A 21,352-nucleotide genomic window follows, 5' to 3' on the forward strand; every position below is an offset into this window, starting at 1 on the left:
TGAAGATACTGCAGTCCAAAAAAAAATAGAAGAAAAAAAAAAGAAGATATTATTTAAGCCCAGATGCCTATCAGCCCCTCTTTTAAAGTGCCCTGTTTGCACAATCATTTGTGTAATAGGCGGTTCCAACTTCATAGAACATGAATAATAAGGCATCTTGGGAAAAGAACTCATAATCTGAATCCAAAGACTTCTCTGTTTATCTTTGTCACACTCCCTGAAATGTGCCCCTTGCACAGCCTTCTCATGAGTCCCACTTGCTGAGAACCGTTACTTTTGTTTCTTCTCCAAAATACTGGACATTGGCACAGGACAGCCTCATAGGGTAATATCAAAACTACTCACACCTATCCTGGATTAATGTTCAGTGATAACCATGTTGAATCATTAATTATTTTTTTTCAGATTAATAGCCAAATGATAGCATAAAGTAGCCCTCATTTTTCTGTTAGTAGTAAAGCACTTTAGTGTCTGGTGCTGTAGTTTGACATCAATATCCTCACAATTTTTAGGAATCATTATACATTCTGCAATATCCAGTCTCTTTCATTTGAACCCACTCTTATTTTCTTTCCTTCCAGCCTCCACACCTTTTGGCAGTTCCTCATGAATACATTTTACATCCTTCCTAGTCCTTCTGCCTTTTCCTTTCATGGACATACATTCAATTTGGATAGAACAGTGGGAGATAGACTGCAAAAATAAGGGGGCATCATAATGATTAGCTCATTCCATAAGCAATTTAATTTTGTGACAAAGACTTGGTCAGTCACACAGTTCATTTCTTCTGGAGGACAGCCAGTAGACTGAGCACATGCTGCATAAAGTCTCTGGGAGTTCTGCGTTGTAGAGCTGGCATATATTCTTCCAGAATGCACTTATCTGACTTGAGGTCTCTTCCTCTTTGGTCTTGTCTCAACCTTCTCATTCCCTTCAGTTTATTCCATTAAGGTTGCATGCTTGCTAGCTTTTTTCACAGTTTTATTAATCTGTTATTTTTAACACTAAAATGTCCTATTCACAGGGCAAATTCAGTAATTGATGAATTTGTCACCTTCTTCTTCTTCTTCACAGTCCTTACTGTCTCCTTATTTCTTAACCTGTCTTTCCTGAAGCACCATCTTTAGCCCTCTTAATGAAGCTCTGCTGACTTCTCCTTTTTTTTCCTTACCTAGAACAGTGAGACGTTCCTTTTTCAAAATACTTTATTACTTCTGACCTTCATATGAAATTTGCCTGAGAAGCTTGTTCAATCTTTCTATTTCCTAATCTACCATACCCAGAATAGCCACTCCTGAAATACTCCCCACCCCTGAAAAGAGCTGTACTAGCCCCTGGAGATGTAGTATGCTACTTCACCTAAGTAACACCTACTGTGTTGAAATACCAGGACCACTGGGAAGATCCTGTTTATCCTTCCCTTGCAGTCCTTCACTTTCATTACTTTCCTTTCTTTCAAGCTTAAAAAAAATAAATTTTCATTTAATCTGTTTTGACGTTAAGCATCCTCTTCGCCATGACCCTACAAATATTGCTTTTAGGCATAGGACTTAGCAAAACACTGACTGCTAAACATCCCAGACAATGACTTTTCTTTTTTTTAGGCAAGTTGTCATATATCCTACCTTTTTGCAGTCCAGCAGACTGAAGTGTAATCACATAGCCTGACATTTGACCTCACTCCTTACTTAATTCTGCAGAATTTGGAATCACCTAATGGTAAATCCCTTACCCATGGACATTCTTTCCTGTAATGCGTGTAACAACTGGGTGTCTAACTCACAAACTCTGTTTTCTCCTCTCCCATAATTAATGTTCTGCTTGCCTCAAGTGAGGAAGGACACAAAACCAGATGTACTTTTCAAGTACTTTTAAAGGTTTATCATAACTACCAGAAAGAATTTCTACTGTACACATTTCATGTGAGATGTTGTTTCAGATATGAAAAGGCTGGCTCCCACAGGAAGCTCAGTACCTCTGGCATGTGCTAACAAAAATGTTTGTCAAGGAAGGTGCAAGAAAAGCTGAGATGCACTCAGCTTTGCTGTCAGCCTTTGCTTATTACTCAGAGTAGTCACTGTGGTCTGTGGGCTGAATTTGAGAGAGAAACAATAAGAAAATAATAGTGTATATCTGTTGCAACAGTTAAGGTTTTGAAGGGTCATGGATGAAGAAGCCTCCATTAACTCCTTGGTTCCCTCTCTAATCACCTTCCCATCTTCTGTGATCTAGGAAATTTTGGGTATGGGAATTCACCAAATGCGAGGAGTATGGAGCTGTTTATTTTCTGTTCACAAGACCCTGGAATACTGACTTGTGTCAACAGATAATGTTCCCCTATTCCATGCCCCACTTGGCACAGAAATTGCTCACCAACCTTTTTTTCTTCCTTCACTCTAGATTATATGCTTCATCCTTTTTTTTCAAATGCTGTTTCCTAAGTATATTAGTCCCTTGTTTTGATTTTTAGACAGCAGTTCCTTGTCATCAACCCTTCTTCTCCTCCTAAAATACATAATTAGAGGTTTAATTTGTCCCTTAGTCTATCTTTCTATTCCTGAATAGAGTGTTAGTGACTAACTTGATCTGCAAGTTAGCTTATGATTTTTGCTCCAAGAATTAAAACATTTTATTTGTTCTTCTAGGGGTTTCCCTAGAACATGTCTGTGTTTCTCTTTGGGTTTTTTCCCTTCTTCTGTATTGTTGTCTATTTTCTTGAATCTTTCAAAAGCAAAAATGACCTAGTATTTTACAATGTTCAGGGCAAACATGGCAAGAAATATTTATGAATATTTATGAAAATAAGACTGATCATCAACCGATCATGTCTCTCACTGATACACAGAGGAAGTTAAACATGACTTGACTAAAACAGAAAATATAGCTATAAAAAGAAATAATTGAAAGGAAAATTCTTTCTGGGCTTCCTTTGTTTTATTTCAAACATACTTGGTAAATAACATTTTATTAATTGTAATAGTCAGCTTGGTTTCTCCTCCAAATTGCAGTGGTTCTGTGTAAGCACAGATAAAAATTATTGCCTAAATTTGTAAAAGCTTACAGATAGGTGTCCAAATGGCCGAGACTATTTCTGTGTGTTTAGTTTGTGTAATGGATAAATCAACTCAAATTTCCTTCTTAATAGTGGAGCAAATGCTAAGACTTCTTGTGAACTATTGAGGGACAATTAAATTGTTTGGTTGAGGATAACAAAAAGTGTTTCATAGAATCATAAAATCACAGAATTGTTTGGTTTGGAAGGGATCTTAAAGATCATCTAGTTCCAAACCCCCTGCCATGGGCATGGACACCTTCCACTAGACCAGGTTGTCCACATCTTGTGAATGTGAGACCCATAAAGACATTTTTGAAAAAAGTAATTTCAGGAAACAGTTCTCCATTTTGTTTGAAACAGCCATAAGACTACATAAATAATTTCTGTAATCAGAACACCCAATAAATCTCCTTTTCCAATATAGTATTTTCTCTTGTTTTGAAGTGGTTAGAGGAGATTAAAGGAGTTACAAGCACAGAGCAGGAAAAATAACTCAGTTTTATAGGATTATACCCATCTGTCCTCTAGCACTTAGATATAGGTTTTTTCCTTTAATGACATAAAAAAAGATATGCCACCTTCATCTCAAACCTGTCATCAGATCCTTTTGAAACAAACACATTGTCAGGCAACCTTTATTCACAAAATTTTTCTTCACTAACACAATGAGTGTGGTGCCATCACCAAGCTAATCTCGAGTAAGAACACTGTGAGAGAGAAAGGAGCTACCATGCCTCTCCTGAGAGGGTGTCACTTCTCATCTGGCTAGAGTTCTGTTTCCTTGTCTACCACCTTTGAATTATGCATCTGTTTTGGCTAGAAATTAGCCACTGGAGTGTGCAAGCCTCTAAAGCCTGCAGCCTTGCTCCAGTTGTTGGCACACAGTCTAAGTACTGGATGAGTCGTCTTCTGTTCCCATAACAGATAAATTATTCCTATAAAGATTGTCCATGAATGATCTTTAATGTGAGTTCCTTATGACACCACTCATCACTGAAAGTTGTGTGGTAGGACATTATTACTACAAAAGATCAAATTGAAAAACAACAACTCATGTTTTTTCAATGGAAAAGAAGCTAAAAATTTATTCCTAAATCAAGGAGCTGAGTTCTCAGCCTCTGAGCATTAGGAAGGTGCTAGTTTTAAACATATGAGACAATACGATATCATAATATATGATATGGAAGCACAGGAAAAATCCAGCAGTGAGTACAACAAAGTGGAGAACAGGAGTGGGACAAGGAATCATCAAAAAATATTTAGAAGTTCTTAGAAGCATAGATCCTTTGCTATGGAAAGGTAGAGGGTATAACTTGTTGTGTTCCTGCTGACGTGATGAAGAGGGGTCTTCATTCATTCTTTATACAACTTGCCACCTACCTAATTGAAAACAAAACAGAATAAAAGATATTTTAAAAAAATGATAATAACAACAACCACCAAGCAAAATAAACAAATACAGGAGTTGGCTGGATGACCATGCCCAGAGAGTTACCATCAATGGTTCAGTGTCCAAGTGATAACTAGTAATAAATAGTTTCCCTCAAGGGTCTGTACTGGGACCAACACCATTTAATACCTTCATCAATGTGTCATTGATACCGGGATCAAGTGCACCCTCAGCAAGTTCACAGATGACACCAAGCTCAGTGGAAGTTGATATGCTTGAGGGAAGAGTTGTCATCTAGAGGGACCTGGACAGACTTAAAGAGTGGGCCCATGTGAACCCTGCAGCCACCAGGATCAGTACAGACTGGAGGATGAATGGCTTGAGAGCAGCCCTGTGGTAAAGGAATTTGGGATACTGGTGGATGAAAAATGGTATGTCACCCAGCTGTGTGTACTCGCAGTCCAAACAGCCAACCATATCCTGGGCTACATCAAAAGCCCAGTCTGGCCAGCAGAAGGGAAGTGATTCTGCCCCTTTGCTCTGCTCTCATGTGACATCACTGACCCCACCTGGAGTACTGTGTCCATCTCTGGACATGTTAAAGCAGATCCAGAGGAGTGTCACAAAAAAATTGTCAGAGGGCTGGTATGAAGACAGACTGAGAGAACAACCCCATCTTCAGAAGGGAGAAGAGAAACCTCTGGGGAGACCTTCTTGAGGTCTTTCAATATACAAGAGGACTTTTAAGAAAACAGAGACGTTTTACCAAGGCCTCTAGTGACAGGACAAGAGGCATTGGTTTTAAACGGATACAGGGTAGCTTTAGATTAAAGGAAGAAATTTGTTATCGTAAGGGTGGTGAGACAGTGGGACAGGTTGCCCAGAAAAGCTCTGGATGCCTCATCCCTGGAAGTGTTCAAGGCAAGGTTGGACAGGGCTTTAAAAAAATCTGGTCTAGTGAAAGATGTTGCTGTCCATGGCAGGGGGCTTGGAACTGGATGATCTTTAAAGGTTCTTTCTGGCCTAAACCATCCTGTGATTCTATGATTGTGATCCAGTAAAATACAAATCCACTCCTTCTGGTATCCTTGGAAAAGGTCCAAAAATATAACTGAGATTGTGTTCATACTTGCCCTCAACTCTGCCATGTCACTTTTCAAATACATCTGCCTGTTCTGCTTTTAAAGGGACAAGTGCTGAGGCTTCCCCTGCTCTCACTGGGTACCTCTTTCAATAATATGAGAAACTTACTAATAAAAGGTATTTTCTGGCAGTTAGTTCAACTTCTCCCATTTGTTCAGATTTATCCCACAATTCTTTGTAAATCTTTGTAAATATTTGTTCAGATTTATCCCCTGTATCACTTCAAAAAACCTGCTTGTTATTTTCACTGCAGGCATAAGTCCGTTTTTAATGGTTACAGAAAAGTATGATATTTCTCATATTTCCCTTCTTTACTTTCTACAGAATTTATCCTTAAGTCTCATCTTTTTCATGTGTTTAAAGAGTATTTTGAGAAGGAATTTCTCTGCTAGATAGCGTTGATTTTATTTGAGTTCTGGAAAAACAGGAATAGAAAACTCATCTCTCGTGATTTTTCGAACTAGACTGCCCAGAGCCTGGCAGAGCACATGCAGAAAAACCACAGGTCTGAGGATATATCTAGCCTGCATCCACTGATCCTTGACTAGTGAGTAAGCTCAGCCTTCGAGTGGCACACTAGCTTACCTTGGCTCTCCACAACAGACTGCTCACCAAAACTGCATAGATCAAGGCTTTGCCACAGAGAATGAAGTAAGTGAGCTTCACAGAATTTCCATACCGCAAGTACGAGTCTGCAAAGCAAGCATCATTTATGTATTGAATTGTCATCATCACGAGATACTAGTTCTAATGTAGTTTTAATAAAATATGAACCCTTGAAATCTTTAGCTAAGTGACATAAAGGAACTAGAGCCAAATGAATGTTTCTGTTGACACCAGATAGCAGGTGATGGGAAAGAACATAGTGATCCAAAGAACCAAAAGAGAAAGCAAACCTAGGAAAGACAGAGATCGGCTTTATGCTAAGAAAGTACTGTGTTGCCACACCTACTGAAAAACTAGGCTGTTCATCTGAATTCCCTCTTAGGAACACAAAATAAGCTGAATCACAAGATGTGAATTTTTTTTCTCTCATTACTGTCAGTGGCCTTATGAATGCTACTGACATATCAGGAGAGTTTTACACAGCCCAGAATAACATGGTATCTAGAAGTTTATTCTTGTAGATTTTTCACTCTTAAGGAATTGCAGTAGTATTGAGATACCACCTCAATGTTGGTTCGGCCTTAAGATTCCTGAAACTTTAAAGAAGTTAGTAAAAAACAGGAATGAGTAAATATGTATACATAAAGGAAAGAAATGTAATCTGTAATCTGGATATCCTCTCTATATAACTCCAGTTTGGAGTGGGATGTGACTTGCCATCAGAAGTATGTCAAATTTTATGTAGGAAATATTCAGAATTTTGGATTCTGAATCTTTGTGTCATAATTACTTGGATAAGTAGGAATCATTTCTTTCATGACTGAGCAAGAATCTTCCCAACAGAAGGCAGTGTTAAGGACAGAAGGAGATGATAAAGAGCAAATTACACTCTACAGGAAGGTTCCAGTATTTCTTCTCTGTTTTCAAAAGGGAACCATAAGGAAAAGCTAAAACCCACCACCGTTGCTACACACAGTATGCACAAACAACCCTCTCAAAGTCTTTTCTTCCTTTTTTCTTTTTTTTAATCTAACATACAAATCACTTAGATAAGAAAGCAGAAGCTATTCATGTAGTAGAAATCTTGCACACCTTGTACTTAGTGTCAGTAAAACTGGAATTCAAATACATACAGATATTTGCCTGTGAGAAGACACACATACCTTCTGTAACTGCACAACCTGAAAGACAAAAATAAACTGAAAGTCATGTTTCTCTTCAAATCAAACAGACCACAAATTTTAGAAGTTTCAGTTTACAAAATACTGCCTAATTCATTATAAGTCATTAATTCAATAAATTCATTTTAGTATAATATATATTTTATTATACTATATGTTCTACTATACTGCAGAGATTTCTCAGTGAAAAGTTGAAGAAACTATAGATGTATAATGCTAATGTAGATAGAGAGGTCCAGGAATATGAAGAGACATATGCTAATGCCTACATATTTAGATATATATTTTGGCATAACAACACCCTGGATAGAAGTTTTACATAGATGTGTTTCATATCATAGCACACACTCTTTTGATTTGTGATTTCTAATCTGTACAGCATGGTGTTACATATTTTTTACTCACCAGCATCACCAGAGATAACTTTGTGTATGGATTTCTCTTTTCCACTCTGAAAAAAATTGGCAACACACTCAAAATTATTCAAAGGGTTGAACCATTCCCAAGCTGCGATCCTCAGTCGGCTGGTCAGTGTGTAGGTGCTCCCATTTTGTGTGGAGAATTCGTCTGTCCCCACTCCTTTTGTCCTTTTGACATCATTTACCATCCAGACCAGAGTCAGGTGGTCAGGGTAGAAACCAGAGGCCAGGCACACCAGTGTGGCCTTGTTCTTCTGTTGGATTTCCTGCTTCGATGGGGAAAAGATGGCCACAGATGGAGGTATGATTTCCTTATCCTTCTCTGAAACAGAAAGCAATATGGCCCAGAGCCTCCATTACCCTATTCAATCAGAAACTCCTTAAAATTGTACTGTGTTTGTGTTTTGTTACTCCTAATATACCTGGCCTTTTAACAACTGTCTATTAGAGAATTACTATCTATTAGATATTGGACACCGGGAAACTGAAAACATTTGTTTTCCTTTAATACACAGAAATATAAAAGGTCTGGATAGAGAAATGTATGAGTATTTGAATTTCTAGTATTACCTCTGTCAGAAGAATAAGAGAGTTGGAAAGAAGCTGAGCAAACAGGTGGGCAGAAAAGTACCCAGTTATGGTGTAAGGCCTGTATTTGTAATATTGTATTAATAGATAAGGGAGTCTGTTCTAATGCACAAGCATCTTCAAGGGACTGAGCTACATTCCTGAAGATGTAGCTAAGACATGATGGTCACTGCGGTGTTCAGAATTATACCGTCACGTGGTACCCTACTTTGACCCCCTATCTAAGAGGTGACTTGAAAGGAAAGAGCTAATCTTTCTCACTGTCTGAAGTGAAGAACACTTGAGGTAGGTAATATGAATCAGCCTGGGACCAGTTTTGCTTTGGGTCTTAACTTGTCATCCTATTTTAAGACTAATAAATATCTCTTTATGCAATTTTTTGTTTAGGTTATCCTAGGTATGAGAAGCCCTCGTCCTAGACTACACATCTTCACAAAATTATGCCAGATTCTATACACTACAACCCGAAAGTTGTCTCCTGTCCTATAGTGTTTAATACCTACATGTAAGACTAATGGGAACAGATTTTAGCCAAAAGGATGTACAAGGCAGCAATGAGAAGTTACTCAGAAGCTAGCCACTGACGCTAAAAGCCTTTTTCTCCCCAATATACCGAGTAGAGTGCCTTTTTTACTTATCTAGCATATTAAACCTAACAGGTCTGCAGAATGCTTGTGGAAACAGAAAGGCAGAGAGAACTATGGAGCCAAAGAGAAAGCTATTGCTGTTCTTTCAGTGTGAAGGTACCATAAATTGTAGATGTCTTTCCTGATCACTCTCTCCTTTGTAGAGTGAGTTAGCAGAATTAGCAGAAATTTATATCTTCACAGATCTCGACTCCTAAGCACCAGTGTTTGCTTTCAAATGTTAGCCTTAATTGTACCTAGATATTAATAGAGAAAATTCCCTAGAAGATTTGGCACTGCTCTGCTTTGCTTTCGTTGGATAGGAGGTTGATCACTTTTACTGCCCCCATTTAGCACTTGGCTTTATAATTTTTTTCCTATCTTAAAAGTATCTCTGACAAGTTCATTGACTCACAGCCTAAATGGCTAATGAGTGAAGAGATGGAAACAAAAGGAGGACACAAAAGATAGATCACACGGACCAATAAAAGACAAAGAGGAAAGCAGGTGAAAAAGGCAGACAGAAAGAATGATAAAACTACTGGAAAGACAAAGAAAGCCAGAAAATGAGCATGTTTTACATGGAATAAGGAGACTCGTAAAAGCAAGAACAAAGGCAACCAGAAAGAGGTGTTATCAACAGCCCATTGTGTTCTCATCTCCCACACTGTTCATGATAGGCACTGGCACAAAGCTTAATCACTTCCATGCATAAACTCATGCATTCCCAGTCACACAGTTTTCATCCACCTAAGAGAAAAAGTACTGCGGTTCCTCCATTCCCATCATGGCAAGGTCAGTTTCATAATTCCTTGTTCTCTTTCACTCCTACTCTCATTTTAAAATCATCTGTGTATATGCTGCATATCATTAACGCAAGAGAAATTTTCAAGTGTCCTCCACATTGAGTACTTGGGTTAATCACAGCTACTTACCTATAACTCTGAGCACAGTGCCAGTTCCAAAGGTAAGTAGCCCAGTTACACAGCCGCACACAATCAGGCTGTAACTCTCAGTGCCATTATGCTTTTCTTGCCAGACACTTAGTTCCTTAAAATGGAACTGTTTAAAGGAACAGGCACCAGTGTGTATTTCTACAGTTTGCTCTCAGATGGGAAAGGTTACTTTGCCCTGTGATTCCAAAATGCCACACATAGGTGATGATAAGTTCTTTCCTGGGAGGGGAGAAGGCAGAGACAGCAAATCTGGAAAAGGAGAAGGAAGAGAGGAGAAAAGTGTCCTGAGAGAATCAGAAGTTGTGAAAAGGACTGTTAGCAGATGCCTACCATCTATGGAGAGGCAAGCAAAGTGCCAGCAACTTTACCCTTTCCCTGCCTGATTCAGCACACAGGAGAATCCAGACTCTACCTCTGAAACATTGCTTGGATTGTTACATAGATGAACTGCAAAAACCTGCAGACTGAAGAAGCATTTTTCATTCTCAACCTCTCTAATGTTTTCTTGGAGAATGGCAGGAACCAGAATTATTTATTCCTTTGATGCTCCCAGAAATGAGAGACAAAGGCTACAGACACAAAGATCTCAAAATTGATGCCTGCAAATCCTACACGTTCATAATAGCGTATCTCATTTTAATAAGCAACCAATAAAGCATTAATCCTGTTCTCATGGCTGTATGAAAAATTATTACAGATCATTATTCTGCTTTTAATTAAGAGCGCTCTTGTACCCTAAACCAGTATCACATATATCACAGAGATCTGACTTCTGACTTACCCATGACTGTGAGTTTTGTCCCACTGCCAAAGTACAGTCTTTCATTATTCACACTGTTTTGCAGCTGCAGAAAAACCTCTCCTCTACTCTCAGTCCTCTGAGCCAAACCTGCGGACTAACCCTCCCCTCATGTGGTACCAGCAAAAGAAGAAACACAAAGTACAGCAATCCATGGTCCCAAAAAACAAATGTCTGTAAGGGAACACCACCACTTCTGAGGGTTTAACCAGCTGAGGTCAATATCAGAAATACAGTATCCAGAGTCCTTTTCCTTTGGGCTTCGGTGAATCAGTTGTTGACACTTTCACCATTTCTTAAGAGGATATTTATCCCTTTATCTAGGTGTAATATTAAAAAATATTTTCCATATGCAGAAAGAATAATTTGCTTATTCTCAACTAAACAGCCTCATTTCCTTAATTTCCTCATTTTTTTCAACACCATGAATACTCTTCATTTGTAAAATAAATACCTTTTTTCTTCACTTGCAAAATACTTTTAATATATAGCACAGGATCTTGATCCACTCTCCCAGTTGTAGCAGTCCCTAAACATGCCTCCCTTTCTCCTTCCCTGGAAAGAAGTCTCTGCTTTTATTCTTTCTGTTCTCTTAGTGATGATTATTCAAGTTAACCACATAATTGCCTATGGTCAATGAGGGATCAGTGTATTTGTTTTCATCAGTTCACACACATCAGATACACATTAGATTTTGAAAAATGAGCTGATTACTGATTTTTTTCCTATGGAAATTGAATTTTATCACTTGTAATCAATTTATTCTGTAGTGGCACAATGTGGTACAAAAGTCTCCAGGAGCAGTACAATGAGAAGAAGAGATCACCATCAGCTATCAGTCTTAGAAGCAACCTTGTTTTCCCCTGGATTGGAGAATCCAAATCCATAAATGTGGCCCAGAAAGAAACATTCCCTGAGAGTTCCTTCTATTAGAAATGAAACATATACTCTGTTTCTGTGGTTTTCAGTGGCTGTTTATCATCTATTCTGAAATAGAAAGACCGTTGTCCTTGATGATCTTTTATCACCACCCTGATGAGCCTGTTTAGTGGAAAGAAACTTGCTGTGCTGTGGAGAGTTACTTTCTGTGACAACAAGGAATTAAACAGCTGCAGAGAGCTCTTAGTATTGCTTATTATAAAGTCAAATATTTATTTGTGCCTTCTGTTTTATCAACCAAAAATGCTAGAACATTTGTTTTTCACAGTTATCTGAGATAACACATGCTTTAGTTTACCCTGAAAAGATCCAAAGTAATTTACACTTGTAAAGTCTTGATTTTGTTTTCTAGACCTGTTCAAAGTGTAACTGTAAGTCAGTTCTTTCTAGACAGACAGATAGCTTTTCATTGACTTTTCCTTAATCATCTGTAGGCCCAGGAGAACTAGCATTACAGATAATAGCTATACTTTTGGGGAAATAAGGATTTTTGCGTATGTCGATTTATTACGGCAATTTTTTTAATGATATGCACACATTTTTTAACCCATTCCTTATCCTAATTCTTTATATGGACAGCTGTTTATTCACTGACATGCGTTAATTTAGTTATCCAAAATGAAACTTGTGTCCTTACCTAGAGTACTAAACTCAGTCTCTTCTCCAAAGTAGACTGGTTTACCAGCACATCAGGAGCACACCAGTTTAATAATGAAAGGGAGAACAATGATGAAGTGAAGTTCTCTAAAGAGAAGTGAATTGAAAGAGAAACAAAAATTCCTTACCTATTACTGTAAGTTTTGTGCCATCGCCAAAAATCATATTACCGGAATTCACAGTGACAAACTGTTGTATCATAAGCTAATAAAAGGGAAGCACTGCAGTTCAGTTACTATAAGCAGAAACTTAAGCGATCATTAGTGTATTTGGAATTCCAAAAGTCACTCAATCTCTGGCTGAAGGGGTTTGACAGAAAATTAAGAAATTGAAAGAGAAAACAAAAATTTCTTACCTATTACTGTAAGTTTTGTGCCATCGCCGAAAACCAAGTTATTAGTATTCACAGTGACAAAGTGTTGTATCATAAGCTAAGAAAAGGGATGCACTGCAGTTGACTCACTATAAGCAGAAGCTTAAGCAATCATTACCTTATTTGAAATCTCAAAGGTCACTCAATTTCTGTCTGAAGGGGTTTGACAGAAAACCATCTTGAAATCTACTGTATAATCTGTAGCATTCATAAAAGCATTTGCCAGAGTTTTTTGATACTTATTGTCTACATTTGACCTCAAGTTGTTTTTGCAACCTTTCTCAGATCTCCATGTTATGCCATTGATATTACCTGCTATTCTCATTTTGAAGATCTGAAAAACATGCAGATGTACCCAAAGGCTGTCATTGACTAGAAACAGAATTCCTCTACAACCAGAGCTCCCTCACTCTCCATTTTGTGCTCTGAGCATTGTGAAGGCTTCCTTTCTGTACCTCATGGAGTTAATAATCAAATAATACTTGTTTTGTGGTTTTCATAGTCAAATGTAGGTGGTTTGCCTTTGGCACTGAACTAAAGCAAATACATTTGTTTTCCCTTCCATGACAGATCAATCATCTTGAATAGTCTTTCAGGATTCCATTCAATTTTCTCATACGTTAAAATAATCCACAGAAGGAGAGTCCAGAATAATCAGTTGATGGTCTCAGACAAACCCTTGATACCCATTAGGAAGAACTGACGTGAGACGGTGTGGAGAAGGATTAGAGAAAAGCTTTGTTCTCACAGGCATGAGTCAGTCAGTGGACACTGGAGGCTTATTTAAGAGAGAAAACTCCAATACACTTCATATAGTGCCTCTGCTACATGACAGAATTCCTTTTCTAGCACTTGCATCACATTAATAAAGAACCATTTTGTTGTCTATTGCAAACATTGGCGCATCAGAAAAAAGTACTAATTTCTGCTTTGCATACTCTGAAAAGCTTTAGGTGCACCTGCAGTCGATTTAGTTTGCTGAAAATTATTTCAATATCTCAGAATTTCTTAGCTTGCTTCTCAGAGAGGGCAGGCTCAGTTCTCAGATGATGAAAATCCTAGCATACTAGGTCTCTCAAGAAAAACCAAGGCAGAACACGCCTGCTCTGCTGCAGAATCCTCTGCAGTTGCCTCAACACGCTCTTCCACAAGGTTTATGCGCATATAGGTTTTTGTAAAGGCCTCCCGGGGAATGTATCATCGTGTACCCCTGTCCCCACAACGATACAACCTCGTACAAAAACAATCCCACCCATGACTCCACCCTCCCATTTTTGTCAATCAGTCACCATGAAAGATTGCCATGAGAACCTGTGCTGATTTTAACCGAGGTGGAGTTAAATTTTTCCACAGTGGCTAGTGTGGGGTTGTGTTTTGGATTTGTGCCAGAAGCACTGTTGATAAGATGGAAATGTTTTTGTTATTGCTGAGCAGTGCTTACAGAAAATTCAAGTCCTTTTCTGCTTCTTATATTGCCACTCTGGCAAGGAGGCTGGGAGTGCATGGGAAGCTGGGAGAAGAGACAGTGGGGACACCTGACTCCAGCTGATCCAAGGGATATTCCATATCATAGGGTGTCATGCTCAGTATATAAAGTGAGGTGGGAGAAGAAGAAGAAGGAAGAGGGGGATGATTGGAGTGTTGGCCTTTGTTGTCCCAAGTCATGGTTATGCATGGTGGGATCCTGCTGTCCTGGGAATGACTGAACACCTCCTCGTCCATGGGAAGTGGTGAATGAATGCCTTCTTTTGCTTTCCTTGTGTGCACAGCTTTTGCTTTACTTATTAAACTCTCTTTATCTCAATCCATGAGTTTTTTACTTCTACTCTTCCAACTCTCTTCCTGGTCCTGCTGGTAGGGGAGTGAGCAACCAGCTGTGTAGTGCTTAGTTGCTGGTTGGGGTTAAAACATGACAGAACCACAGACCACATCCTTCCTTTGTCACTGCTGTTTCTGTGTGATAGTCCAATAACCTCTTAGTGTATCCTTCATCCCTGAATTTAAAATCCCAACTTTTTTCTTATAGTCAATAAGGTAATACTTTATTTTCTTTTATTGATTTGTTTTAAATGCAGTTATTTTTCACTTGGTAACATCATGACAATGTTCATGGTGCTTTCCTTTCCACTCTTGCTCTGTTCTTGCCCCAGGGCGACAAAGAGACTTCAAGCCCACAATAACTGGTTTGCCATGAGAGTGGTTTCCTTACTACAGGCTGGTGTTTTTGTATGTAGCCTGGTCTTGATTGAGAGCATCCTCTGTGGTCTGTGCTGCACTTGTCACAGCTGCTCCGAAAGGGAGAGAACTAGGATGCTGAGCTCTTAAACTTGTATTCCTCTGATTGCCTTTATACAGGAAGCAGAAGCACAAGCTTCTCCCAGGGCCTCCGATTTTTCCTCTGAAAAGGCTTCATCTGGGTGTAAAAGTGAGCCTTCATTTTGCAGACTGTCTGTGGGAACTGATGGTGACAGTTAACAGGCTACTTTCATCTCCCTCCCTTACACATAAATGGCCCAGTCTTCTCACACAAAACGTTAACACATAGTTGCTCATATTGCTCTTTAAAAGCTTCACTTGAGTCTCTCTGAGATAAAAAATAGACTGTAAAGTCTATTTACAGGACACAATCCTTCAAAACAAGATTATTCTACTAGGAAAATCACAAATTATTTTCTGATCTTTTCAGATATCACAGAAAAACCCATAATTTCTGATACAACCTGTTCAGCTGGGAACAGTTGTCAGTGTCCCAGGGAAAGGAACAAAAAACATAGACTAAGCTGAAATATTTAGGACCAAGACATAGGACTATGGAAGGCAAGGTATTGGACTAGTCATCTTGGAATGCCCCTAGGTTATTCTCTCTTCTATCACAGGAAAATGGGTGCTTAAGTCACTAATTATGGAAGTGACAAAGGTATTTTTCTGTTTATATTGAATTCTTTTAAAAAATACATTTAGGATTATATTTGTCTGTCACTGCCTAAATAATAACACTAATAGTGCAATATTATTTGCCTGCCTTGCTCTTAGTCTGCCTCTGATCTCAACACTATTTATTCAGGGTCTAAACCCATTGTATTAAAATTAATTTAAGATTATTCTGTCTTCATGTCCAGTCTACTGCTCCATTAGTGTCCTCACTGTCACTAACAGACTCTATCTCATATGTGTCCCTGATTTAAAAAGAAGGAAATCACCTGTCTATCAGTTTTGAAGGAGTATGTGGTGGTAACAGCTCCTCAGGTCATGTTCATTAGGCAGTTTCCAAGACATGCCAGCAGAGACCAGTCTTGTCCCACTTTAATGTTCCTCTGTAACCTTCCAAAAGCAAAGGCCTTTCAGGTCATGAATTCAAATGAGTGAGAGTGAGGAAAGAAAGGAAAGACAGTTCCTTGATTTTTATTTCCATGTCTTTAATAAGAGGCTCTTGGGCCATGCTGTGTAAGGCTTCAGACAAGGAAAGACAAGAATATGTAAGAAAGAGATATCTAGGGAGATACTTTCTAACAATTTTTCATTTTAGTGGGAGAATTTCACAAGAACACAGTGATTGCATCACTTACACCAGTCCTCAATTCTTAGAGTTTACAGAAGCAGCAGCTACAAAGAAGCAGGCCCTACTACAGAGACTACCGGAGATCTACAGATTTCTTTGAGACACTAGGAAGATTTTCATAAACCACCAGGGCTTTTGACCACAAACCCCTAAAGTTGAGCAATAGCCTTTTTTCAGGGCATGTCTGCGCTGAGAATATAAGATGGTGAAAGAAGGGATCTGTTTAATAATCTGAATAAATATGATTACAGAGAGTGGGATGAGGAGGAAAGTAGCTGTTTCACAAGAAACTTATTAGAATAGCTGCTTTTTGTGCAGAGCCACTTCAAGATGATAAGACAAGTACTGCATAGGAGCAAATTGTACCTTAGAGCTGGAAGAGGGAACTGTGACTGCAGAACTTCAAGATAGCAAATAAAACAGAGATCTCTGTGGTTTTCTGCTACTGCCTGGAAGTTGCACAGCTGTGACCAGTCAATAGCCAGCTCATTAAACTGCTGTATGTTGAAGGTCACTGATAAATTTGTTATGCCAAGGCCTTAAAACTGCATTTGCTATGCTAAATTAAACGTGCTCAAGAGTTGAGAACGGGATCCTTCCTTTGTTACATTACCAGAGTTGAAAAAATTGGTTTGCAGTGCTTATGAAAAAGGTCCAAGCTAAGACTGTAATATGGTTTTCAGGAACTGGTAGTTTAGTAAAAGAGTATTTTTAAAAAGGATCTAAAAGAAAAATCACCCCAAAGTCACCACCATAGCGTTTATATTCCTTCATGATTCCAGCATGAACTATTTTCCAAAAAACTTTCACAGGATATTTGAATCACCAGTAATAACTCCAGACAGCAACAGCACGAGAATGTTTCATACCTGTGTAAAGATTATCTCTACAAAAAGATCAGAGGCTGAAGAGGATAAGGAGCTCAGTTCATCTCTGCTATGTGACAGACAATGTGTTCCCAGCGCTTCTTTGCTGCATGTCTGCAGCCTGATATGAACACTGAGGAGATCGTGGACCTGAGGGTGCTCTGAGGAGCGGACAAGTGCTCCCTGGGAGCAAGGAACTGTGTGTTACATTTGCTGAGCAGCTCCTGAAGTCAGAAGAATATTGGCTACAACGGTGTGCATGGGGTGGTATATGACGCTGAGGCTTTCAGAAATGTTTTTGGAGGACTGGAGTAAATCTGGTATGCAACTAGATTTAACCTCTTCAGAGCCTCCTCTGCATGCAGGGTGAGACTACAACGAGCACGAGTTTCTGTCATGGGTCTGGATTTTCTTAGCCAAGAACAGTTTACTTGCTTTCACAGCAGAGCCTGGAAGCAAAGTAACATTTCTGTAGCATGGTTGATCAGGAGACTAGGATCCTGGCATGAAATTGAGAGATCCATCCTGGCAGTACAAAAGTCTCCTAGCAGTGCTGGTGAAATGGAGCATGAGGCTCTTTTACAGGACATGCTCAAATCTGGTTCCAGCTCCTTCCTTTCACCAGCTCTTATCATCTCTCTCTTTTTTTTTTCTGTAATCACACAATGTGTTTCACTTCAGCATACCCAGCTTTGCCACATCAATGAGCAGCATAGTACATTTGCTACCTGTGTTAGTTAAATGCTTGATATGCAATGCCCTCCACAGGAGCGTATGAGACAATTGGGTTTTCATCAGTGGTATGCAGATGTCAAAGCCACAGCCTAAAACCAGAAACCTAAAGCACACAAGTGTATAGCCATACTTCCTTAAAAATATCTTTTGCTCTTTCATTGCTGTTTCCCTTCCTTTGAAGAAGAGGTAAGTTCCAGGTTATGCAATAAAAACAGGAGCATAGACAGGCAGTGACAGGTAAGGGAACCCTAATAAAACCCTGCCCTCAGTTTTCCCAGATCCATTAAAGAAGAGCAACAAGTTCATCAAAAGTTTGTCTCTGCAAGCAATGGAGACAGAAGCACAATGGGAGGAAATTTCTGCCTTCAGCTGTTCCTCTCAAGAGGAGCACCACGTGATGGCAGCTTTCTGTGGTTTCTTTTCTCTGCCAATGAGGTTTTGCCATGAAGGAATGCCTTGGTCCAGCTCAGAACTGTATGCAAGGAAGGGAGGGATCCTGCACTTAAGCAGTTTGTGAAGCAGGTGAATAAAATGCTGCAGTGCACACTGTTGCTTTTAAAGATGCCAAAGGGCTCTCCCTTCCACAATAGGAGGCATGCCTGGTCCCCTGGGTACGTTTTCCCCCACTGGCACCGCTGATATCCTCCTATGTCCATAATTAGGGGCTTGGCTCTCCTCCCACATCAATCAATTTCTGTTTGGATACCTCAGTTTTGTGTGCATCATCAGTATGTAGAAGAACTTTGAATTCTTCATCTCCTTCGTACTCTTTCCCTTGTGCTATGGTGGTATCTGTGAGGAACTATTGGCCCAGAACATGAGTGTGCTACTGCAGCACTAATTTTAAGAAATACATGCTGCCTTTCACTAACCACATCAGCAGTGCCTCAATTCTTAATGTTGATCTATAGGTTTGTATTTCTGAAGGCTTTTTGTCTTTGAAACTAAAGGCTACCGCACTGCTTTGTCTCTCTCCCCTCCAAAGTGTTCTGGGTCTATTTCTCCAACATCTTCCTTGTTTTTTTTTCTGCTCTTCCTCTGCCCCTCTCCTAATTGCCTCACATTTTTCAGAGACTCCATCTCTCTCTCAGTCAGGGTGGGGATTTTATCTTAGCGCTTAACCTGCTCGCTGTACCGTGTGATCACTCGCAGCACAGAAATACGTGGCTACATCCTTGGATGTCACATTCTTGATTGTCATCACAGTATAAGTATACTTTCTGCTTATCTCAAACTTGGCCTCACTGTAACCATCCTCATAAAATTTCTCCCTCAATGAAGTAGTACTGACTATTAACTTCAGACCATTTCTTTGAGGCTGCTGGTACCAGAACATATAGGCAAGGTCACTGTTTTTCTGGTTGCAGGAGATGTTCACAGTGTCTCCAACTCTCTGAAAGATTTCTTCTGGCCACTGTGCAATGAGGATGTATCCGATCACAACACCTGTATTAGTGAGAGAGAAAAAGAGAAAGTGAGGAGTAGGAGTACAGACAGTAACTAAAAGAGTCCTTTACCTAACAACAGCCCCACATGGCCTGAATGAGAGCTGTGCTGCAGGTGGATCTGTTGTCTCTTACCAGGTAAAAGAACAACCAAAACAGTCAGCATGGCCCTTCAGCTGTCCCAGGACAAAGTGTTCCTGCTCACTGTGAGCCTAGAGTTAAGAGAGGTTGATGCCCCTCCCCTTCCTCTGATTTTTCTGTCAAGTTTGGGCAGAGAAGAGAGAAAGGACTGTCCAACTTTCATACTTTCTTTGCTAAATTATTAAAAGCAAAGCTAAGTATTCATGTGACTCTTAAGTTTTGCTTTAGCGTTTTCACAAGAAAGCAGTGTTTTACAGATTTAATTCCAATGATCTTTAGTAATCCTTCACACTTTATTAATATCCCCTCTCCCATACTTGCCTGAAGCTCTAGAGAGATTTATATCTTCCCTTTACCTCTACTTAATCGTAGAAGAGATGTATTCTGTCTATGATCCTGGCAGTACTGTACTTTTTCAGGGCCGAAGGTTGAGTTCCTAGCATCACACGAGGATTCAGAGCAGTGTGAATCTCAAAAATTTGGTAGTGAATGTTCCCTATCTCACTTTTTTAATCCTGCTTTTTTAAGGTGTTAACAGAAATTGCCCAAGAAGCTATAGCTTCTTCCCAGAAATGGAAAGAAAATACATTATATATCATGTATGAAAGTTTTGTATGATCTCCAGTATCACGGACACTTAGCATCTGTGAAATAGGGGTTCGACCATTGCTCCTGTGCAGTCCCTGCCAGTTCTTGCCACTGTGGGTTTTCTCAGGATAAATTACCTGTGCTCCAGTGAGACTGAGCCCTGTGCTGGATATATTACAGTTTCAGTGATTTTTCAAGGAATTGTAGACCATATAGATTTGTTTTTAATTACCTGCCATATCTTTTACATTTTTCTTTGAATGTTTATACTGTTTTCGGAGTCAGTATATCAGTTAGCAGATGAAGATTTTTACTTAGAGTAACTTTTTTGTCTCAGGAAACAATAGGTGATTGCAGACTCTCCAAAAGAAGAAAGTATCTGGAGGATACAACTCAGGACCTCTAGTGTGTGTCTCTGGAATTGCCTAACATGTTGCTGCTTTCTGAAGAGCAGCAAGATTGACAGTCCTTTTCTTTTTTAGTTCCAAACATTTAATTCTTTCAGCCTATTTTCTTTTAAGATTAAAGAAGAAACAAGGGAAAACAAAACATACCAAGATAAAGGCAGGTATGTTCAGACTTCCCAAGTAAGATGCAGAACTACTTTATTTGAGGAAGAATAAATGCAGGAAAATAGAGAAATACAGTTATGAAAGGGGTCACACAGGTAAACAGGATGCTGGTGAATATGCTTGTCTGGCTACGCTTTGTACCTGCTTAGCTCAGCGTATCCATGTCTTATTAAGTCCCATTTCTAAGTATTTACTTGAGGGTGTGACCATCTATTACCACAGGTACCAGCAACTGGAGAGACCAGAGTGAGTGAACTTAAGCACCAGAAGCTGGATTAGGGCCACAGACCAGTAAGAGGTACCATTTGTTCATCATGCTGGCAGTAGGGGTGAGGGACACTGTGTGAGTGTGTGATCACTACTGAACACAAAGCCAGACAATCTGTAAAATAAGTGAGGCGACCTGGGTGTATGTCTTTAATGGCAAAAGCAGTGGCAGGTGGCAACCAGATGGAGCAGGGGAGTCCCAGGCATCTCCTGGAGGGGAACTGTGTGGGAGGTTTGTGTGTATGTGCGCATACCAGCAACTGGAGTGGGGCTGCAGGACTTGGGGGCCCACGGGTGCGGGTGCTGGCACATGTGGCGACTGGGATCCAGTGGCATCTACTGGACTCAGTGTCCAAGTATGGAAACCTATGGGAAGTTTGCACATTGTACATATGTATACATCTATTTCCCGCTGCTGAATCCTTACCCAGAACCCTTATTTCCCAC

The 21,352-nt window shown here is 39.6% G+C and overlaps 1 protein-coding gene across 1 annotated transcript; it reads right to left on the minus strand.

Annotated features, from left to right (window-relative positions):
* Positions 1–4,111: 4,111 nt before the first annotated feature.
* On the minus strand, positions 4,112–19,519 carry LOC113966644 (immunoglobulin lambda-1 light chain-like). Its single transcript, XM_027681568.1, has 8 exons — positions 19,473–19,519; positions 19,028–19,338; positions 18,599–18,694; positions 12,488–12,563; positions 7,781–8,116; positions 7,358–7,375; positions 6,174–6,280; positions 4,112–4,435 (listed from the first exon to the last, which is right to left on the minus strand). Exons 1-8 carry the CDS (start codon positions 19,501–19,503, stop codon positions 4,409–4,411), a joined length of 1,002 nt encoding a protein of 333 aa, XP_027537369.1. The 5' UTR covers positions 19,504–19,519; the 3' UTR covers positions 4,112–4,408.
* Positions 19,520–21,352: the final 1,833 nt, after the last annotated feature.

The sequence above is a fragment of the Neopelma chrysocephalum genome, unplaced genomic scaffold (genome assembly GCF_003984885.1).
Source record: "Neopelma chrysocephalum unplaced genomic scaffold, ASM398488v2 Primary Assembly neopelma1_60, whole genome shotgun sequence".
In the NCBI taxonomy this organism is placed as follows: domain Eukaryota; kingdom Metazoa; phylum Chordata; class Aves; order Passeriformes; family Pipridae; genus Neopelma; species Neopelma chrysocephalum.

What these genes read in the sequence shown, in the direction of transcription:
- LOC113966644 (XM_027681568.1), bottom strand. Translation starts at nt 19,503, where the DNA reads ATGCTGACTGTTTTGGTTGTTCTTTTACCTG. An exon ending in CACAAAACTTACAGTAATAG is followed by an intron (nt 8,117 to 12,487) that starts GTAAGGAATTTT and finishes TTTCTGTTTCAG; the next exon opens with AGAAGGATAAGGAAATCATA. An exon ending in GTCTGTTGTGGAGAGCCAAG is followed by an intron (nt 4,436 to 6,173) that starts GTAAGCTAGTGT and finishes GTTTTCAATTAG; the next exon opens with GTAGGTGGCAAGTTGTATAA.